The sequence below is a fragment of the Gymnoscopelus microlampas genome (assembly GCF_963454915.1).
Source record: "Gymnoscopelus microlampas genome assembly, chromosome: 18".
NCBI lineage: Eukaryota > Metazoa > Chordata > Actinopteri > Myctophiformes > Myctophidae > Gymnoscopelus > Gymnoscopelus microlampas.
This window is the reverse complement of record NC_139955.1, coordinates 45,767,708-45,775,229: the sequence shown is the minus strand read 5'-3', so window position 1 is coordinate 45,775,229 and position 7,522 is coordinate 45,767,708. Positions and strand designations below refer to the sequence as shown.

Here is a 7,522-nt window from a genome sequence, read left to right as displayed (position 1 = left end):
AGGAATGAGACAAAAACAAAAGATATGTACATGGGATGACGACTAATCGATAGAAAAAAGTATTTTTTAGGGTGAAATATCCCTGTAAAACAAATAAAAAGCCCTAACTCTAACGTCTAAGTTCACATAATGTTCCTGTGGTACAGTAGGCCTACTGGTGCTTTGTAATGATGTTGTGAAATTGTCTGGTTAATTAATTCTTTACACAGAACATCCAGCAAAGGAAACACGGTTACTGTTATACAATGACATTAGGATGCATAAAACAAAAGAAGTAGAAAATAACAGATACACTTACAGTGCAGAAGAGAAAGGAAAAGAAAGAATAAAAGCAGTAAACAGAAAGGTCTTTAGTTGTGAGTATCAGCAGACCTGCAGTTTACTGGGAGTTTGTACCAGACATGTGGAGCATAAAAACTAAATGCTGCTTCCCCACGTTCTGATTTTAGAGACAGAAAGCAGATCCTTTCCCAGATGAACCTGAGAGATCTGGATGGTTCATGATATCACACAAGATCACACATGCATTTTGGCCCCTAAACCATTTCCATTAGAGACCAACAGTAGTATTCTGAAGCACAGAAGCACAGATCAGAGTTAAAATGATCGCTTTTTAAAACATATATTTATATATTCAAAGATTTGCACAAATTGTCAAGATCTTTCAAAAATAGCAGATCTACAAGCTCATAGCGCGGCACTCTGTTCTCTTTTAGAACATTATTATTGTAAAGTAACTCTTGTAGACCGTGCACCCGGTAAGAAAGCTCAGTAATGTGTTGGAGTCGTGCTGAGTTGGAGTCGTGCTGCTCGCACCCTTTAGGTAACAAACCAGCAGCAATAAACAGCAGCAGAGAAGAGCAGCTTCACAACCATTATTTAATGGACTCAGACTCACTCAGCAGCATCAGAACCATTATTTAATGGACTCAGACTCACTCAACAGCATCAGAACCGTTATTTAATGGACTCAGACTCACTCAACAGCATCAGAACCATTATTTAATGGACGACACACTCAACAACAGCACAACCATTATTTAATGGACTCAGACACACTCAACAGCTTCACAACCATTACTTAAGGGCCGTCCACACTGAGCACTATCACTATAACTATAAAAATATAGTTTTAAAAATCGTCAAGTGGATGGCAAAGTTCACACCAACTATAAAACAAATACGATATAGTTATAGCACTCAGCGTGAACAGATGATGATGATGATGATGATGTCATCACTGTGCGACACAGACAGAGTAGAACACCTGAACAGCGGAGTGGTCCAACCAACAACACATCAGCATCACATCAGCTCCAACAATACTGAACAGCAGACTATGCATGATTCCTCACTGTGTGTGTGTGTGTGTGTGTGTGTGTGTGTGTGCGTGCGTGCGTGCGTGCGTGCGTGCGTGCGTGCGTGCGTGCGTGCGTGCGTGCGTGCGTGCGTGCGTGCGTGTGCGTGCGCGTGTGTGTGTGTGTTCGTTCCTGCAGTGTGTAGTAATCTTGTAAATCCTCGGCCGTACCTCAGGACTTAACTAATCTGCTCAGTTATGTGTTTGTCCCATTCATTCACCAACCAAACCAAACCGCTTGATCCTTTATATTATGGAGGTCAAGTTCAATGTCAGTATTCCTGCCAGCCAGCCAGACAGACAGACAGACAGACAGACAGACAGACAGACAGACAGACAGACAGACAGTTCAATATCATGAAAGTTCAATGACAGAAAGTTCAATGCCATTCTTGCTGTCTGTCTGTCTGTCTGTCTGTCTGTCTGTCTGTCTGTCTGTCTGTCTGTCTGTCCAGACATCAGCCTGTCCTCCTTCCATTGTGTGTCCTCCTCGGTGTCTCCTCATTGGGTGCGTCTCATGTCCTTCTCACCCTCTGACCTATGGCTCCTCTGTCCTCTCTCCAAACCAGGAAGTAGGAGGAGCATTTTCACGACCGCCATTTTGCAGCCACTTCGTGTCAAGTCTCTTTATTTGCTGCTCCAAAGGGAGCTAGGAATTAGGATTAGGAGGCATCGTTGAGGAGCTAGGAGCAAGGAAACAAAGGCGTATCCTAACGGGGAGACTTTACAAGCTGAACGGTCGGCATGACGTCACTGACTCCGCCCCCTACAGCTGGCAATGTTACATTGCGTGCGCATCAGTCTTTTTTTTTGAGGGGACGTCGATGTGGCAAATTAAACTGTGTCATAATAACTATAGACTGTTCTTTCATTGCCATCAACGATCAGGGTTTATATGTGTTTAAACAGAGTCACTAAGTGCCGGCGGGGGGGGGGGGGCTCAGCTGTGTTGATGTCATCAGAAATGGACGTCGCTTAACATGACCCTTCGGAAGGAATCCCACGTCCCACTTCTCTAAAACAACGTTTTATTCGAGTCCTCTCTCTCCTCGCCTCGTTTTCCTCCGTGCGCTGCGTCCTCGCTGGGAGGAGACCGAGACGGAAAGGAAAGGACGCAAAGCGAGGGAAAACGAGGATGTTTTTTTTTTATATAAGGAACTTTTGAGACGCACCCACTAGGGCTCAGAACTGGGTCTCAGAGTGTCGGGGGATCTCCTTGCCGTTGCTGCTGGACAGGGGCGAGGAGGTGTGCGTGTCCCTGGTCAGGGTGTTGGACGGGGTGGTGTCTGCGTCGCTCCGCGTCGGGTGGCTCTCCGGCCGGCTGCCGCCGGACCCCTTCCCCCCGCCCCCCGTGGTCAGGCTCTTCTGGAAGCTCTCGGAGGTGAAGTAGTAGACCACCGGGTCCAGGCAGCAGTTGAGGCTGGAAGGACAAATCAAGTCAGTTTTTTTCGTAAAAAAATATTTAAAAAAACATTTTCACGATTTTTCAAAAAATAGCAGATCTACAAGCTCATAGTGCGGCACTCGGTGCCGCACTATGAGCTTGTATATCTGCTATCTTTGAATAGCCAAAGAAATCTAAAGTGACACAGATGCGTTCCAGGTCTAAATGGGTTAAAATGGCCCCTGTAGTGTTGTAAAGTGAAATGCCTCTTTAACTAAAACTAGCAAAGTAAAGAGAACTAGACAAACATTTTAGAAATGACTCATGAAGTATACAGTAACTGACTGGAACTGTATTGTGCGTTCACAAAACTAACTAAAACTAACTCAAATCATAGAATATTTCTATAAACTAAGGACATTTTCTCTTAATATTTTGGGTAGATATGAAATCTTATCTTCCAATATAAATCCTCTAAAACAGGGGTGATGCAACTTTGACGATGGAGAGGGCCACTATATTTCCACACTCACTCCAGAGGGACACATTGCATGTACTGTACTATTGGGCAGACACCTCTCTTATATCCGTATTTTAACTTCTTTCGTGATTTAATGCCGTACTTCGCCATTCTATGTCACACAAAGTAGCACAAATAGCAAAAAGAGCAGATCTACAAGCTCAAAACGCGTCCCGGTGCGACGTGTTTTGAGCTTGCAGATCTGCTATTTTTGCTATTTTTTAAAATATGAATCCAGAGTTTTGTTTTGCTATTTTTGAATTGGAATCCTGAAAAGTAACATTTTTATTTAATTTAAAATTAATTTAGTTATACTTATGTTAACTTTATGAACTTAAATACAAATACATTGGACATAAAAAAGACAATAGAATTGTTATACTAGTCATTAAGCTACTCATATAGACTGAAGTAATTAAAGCGGGTCTTGTTGTAACTGTAACAGCTGAAATCAATAATATATCAGTATTCCCATATTAACCTGCGGGCCGCATTAAGTGAAGGTGGGGCCGCATGTGGCCCCCGGACCGCCAGTTGCCCATGTATGCTCTAAAACTAATAAAAAGAGCGTGTGTGTCCGTGTACCTGGCCAGACACAGGGTGATGGGGTAGAGCGTGCGGGCGAAGCGCTCCACGGAGCAGTTGGCCAGGGCCTGCGTGCGCACCAGAGCGTAGAGGAAGAGGATGGAGTTGTAGGGCACGAAGCAGACGATGAAGATGGCCAGGTGCACCAGGATCATCCTCAGCACCCGCTTCTTGCTGTCGGAGCAGCCGCCCACCGTGGCCGGCTTCCTCAGCGTGCGCAGCACCAGCGACGAACACACCAGGTTGGCCAGCAGGGGGAGCAGGAAGCCCACGATCTGGAACACGGAAGCAGAAATAACGTGAATGACAATTATGTAAACAACTTGTAAACATTTCCATGGCATCTTTTGAGCAAACAAATTATAATATATATGTAATATAATATCTAATATATATTCAGTAATAATAATAATGAGTGAAATTCATGTGCTTGCACAAAAAAAAAAAAAAAACTCCAAAAATGTATTTAAGTAAAGTTAAATAGCAAGTAAAGTAAATGTAAATGTAGGACCACAGTGGAATTTGTTGTTATCCTTTTAGCCCAAGTGTTTTACTATACTTCCGTGCTGTTTTTTTTGTTTTTTTTACTTATAAAGTATTCAATCAATCATTTAATGTACTGATTGATTGGGAGCGAATCTATGTTCCCTTTGTTCTATGTTCTCCGCTTACAACACTAAACCTAACCCTAAGGTAAGAGTGGAACATAGAAAGCGAGGCACATAGAACCTGGGGAACATAAAACCCGGAACACAGAACCTGGGGAACATAGAACCCAGGGAACATAAGGATGACCCCCCCTGTCCACCACCCCCTACTTACTATACAACTATTCGTACCTCGATGAAGATGGTGATCTTGGACAGGTAGTTCTTCCAGGTGCTCTTGGAGAAGCCCTCGAAGCAGGCCGTGGCCCGGTTGGCCCGGTTGATGGTGGAGAAGAAGGTGACCGAGATGCCGCCGCCCAGGATGGTGAGCCACACGGCGGCGCACACCAGCGCCGCGTTGCGCCGCGTGCGCACGGAGCGCGAGCGGAACGGGTACACGATGGCCAGGAAGCGGTCCACGCTGATGCAGGTGAGGAAGAAGATGCTGCCATAGATGTTGGTGATGAAGGCCGTGCCCGACACCTTGCACAGGCCGTCGCCGAACGGCCAGTGGCGGTTGACGTTGTAGAACACCTGGAAGTAGAAGTAGATGTTAAACATTCATATTTTTAGCCGCATGCTGAAAGCTGGCGGCTCTACAGACAGCACTAGTCCTAGTCCGACACCCAAGTGACACCTAAGTGTCATTGGGTGTCCTGGCTGTCCTTCACACTTCCCTCCAATGGGGAGACGGTCCTTTGCAGCACCCGCCTCTCCTCCTTTGACACCTATTTGTCATTGGCTGTCCTGGCTGTCCTTCACACTTCCCCCCGTTTAGGGAGGAAGGAGGAGGAGGGTTAGCCTAAATGCTAGCGTGCTTCATTAGACCTAGTTTGGCTATTAAGTTATTATTTGGCCATGTTCACACTGACTTCAATCTTAGCTATTGTTGGGAAGACCCGTGTGGTGTCACAAAATGTTGCCACCACTTATATAAAAAACATTACAGCGTTTAGCGTCGCAGATTCTGTGACGCTAATGTTGCCAGGTTTGGCGAGAGAAACAAGCAATCCAAAAAACAAGTAATCAGGTCTATGAAAAGATTGGGGCAAAAAAAGCCTGCCGCATGCGGCTTTATTATGACTTTGGTCATTTCTTGTTTATTGGTTAAATATATGCGTTGCATTCAATAAACAAGTCTCTTCATTGAGCAAGTGTAAACAGTTGGGGTGGGTTTCTAATCGTATTCAGATGAATGGTTAATAAAATGTTTTAAAACGAGCATGGATACCTTGAAGGGCAGCGTGAAGACGAACACCAGGTCCGACATGGCCAGGTTGGTCATGAACATGGTGGTCTCGTTCTGCATCTTCATGCGGAAGCAGAAGACGAACAGCGCGGCGCAGTTGGTGACCAGGCCCAGGACGAACACCACGCTGTAGACCACCGAGTACAGGTTGTACTTGAAGGAGTCGTCGATGCCGCAGTCCTCCATGCCCGTCTCGTTCAGCACCAGGCTGGCCATGGTGAGGCGCTGTGGGCACCGGGGTGAGGTGGGTGGTCCTCCACAGATCTAGGGGGGGAGGGCGGCAGTAAAAAGTGGCGGTCCGTCCTTCCGTCCGTCAGGAAATGTCCGAGGGCCACGTTAGAGATGTCTAGGAAACGATGGTGTCAGAGCGGAGTCCACCGGCCCAGCTCCCACCGAGCCATCCTGGACACACACTCACACGCACATGCACGTGCGCGCACACGCACGCGCACACACACACACACACACACGCGCGCGCGCGCACACAACCACACAGGATGTGGGAACCACAAGGCCCTGACAGTTGATCCTCCTGTGGAGACAAAGGAAAAAACAAAGGGTCACATCCTCACAATAAAGTCAAAGGAATGAGAAGCAAACAAGTTGTCATGGAGGCTCATTTTTCCTTTCCTAATATATCTATTCTACCTTTACTTATCCTGAAGGGACAAACGTGGCATCTTTCCATGGGGGGGGGGGGGGGGGGGGGGTCAGTGTTGCTGCTGGGAGCGTACACAAACTCAACAAAGTTGCAGGACTCACGCTCAGGTTCCAGTCACACACCTTCATGTGACTGGCACACACCTCTCAGCAGCATAGCAGTGTTGATCTCATTGACTAAAACTATGACGAAAGATGTTCATCGACTACCTTTTTTCACTGACGAAAACTAGATAAAAACTAAGCTATGATGACTAAAACTAGGACTAAATATATTGACAATTTAAAACGTCAACAAATACAAACTAGACTAAAATGTTAGTGAGGGACTAGTGGAGAAGAGAACCAGTAGAACTAAAAGACAAGTCATTTTATGTTTGGTTGCGCTCGGGTGTTGCGCTCTGAAAATAGCAGATCTACAAGCTCACAACGCGTTGTGAGCTTGTAGATCGTCTATTTTCAGCATCTAACCAAGTGTAAAATCAACCATTATGACGCCATCAAGACACTGCCAAAATACATTTTAGTCGACTATAATCTTATGATATTTAGTCGACTAAAACTAGACTAAAACTAAAACATTTCAGATTACTAAAATGTGACTAAAACTAAATGGAATGTTATTCAAAAGACTATGACTAAAACTAAATCAAAATGTGCAGTCAAAATGAACACCTCTCAGCAGGTGTGTGCTGGCAGGTTGCTCGAGAGTGAATACCAACAGAAGCGTAACATATTGGGGGATTTTGGCAAATCTTTATGGGGGCACTACCCCACACGTTTAGCTGTTACTCATTCCACGATTGCACGATCCTTACAAGTTATATCTCGTTGTAAAGGTGACTAATCAACGATAATAATATATAAAATACAATACCAATTGCTATCATTATTATTATTATTTTTTTATAAAATCTTTATCCCACGATTCTGAAACCCATTTTTTCACCCAGTGCCAATTGCCTATTGTTCCCTATAGGGGACACAGGGAGAACATGCAAACTCCACACAGAAAGGCCCTATCGCCAACCCCCACCTAGGGTATGGGCACTGATGACGCGGAGGAGAAGACACGCCCCCCAGCGTTTATTATTGAAGGGGAGAAATAATAGACCGAAAT

At 45.2% G+C, this 7,522-nt stretch overlaps 1 protein-coding gene across 1 annotated transcript in view; it reads right to left on the bottom strand.

The window, feature by feature from the left end:
- Positions 1-2,289: 2,289 nt before the first annotated feature.
- Positions 2,290-7,522, bottom strand: part of lpar4 (lysophosphatidic acid receptor 4) — a 12,992-nt gene continuing 7,759 nt past the window's right edge. The window contains exons 2-5 of the mRNA XM_084085596.1: positions 5,725-6,274; positions 4,686-5,027; positions 3,847-4,121; positions 2,290-2,777 (exon numbers count right to left, since the gene is read on the bottom strand). Coding sequence (XP_083941722.1) covers positions 2,540-2,777; positions 3,847-4,121; positions 4,686-5,027; positions 5,725-5,958 — 1,089 coding nt within the window. The 5' untranslated portion in view covers positions 5,959-6,274 and the 3' untranslated portion in view covers positions 2,290-2,539. The remainder of the gene's footprint in view (positions 2,778-3,846; positions 4,122-4,685; positions 5,028-5,724; positions 6,275-7,522) is intronic.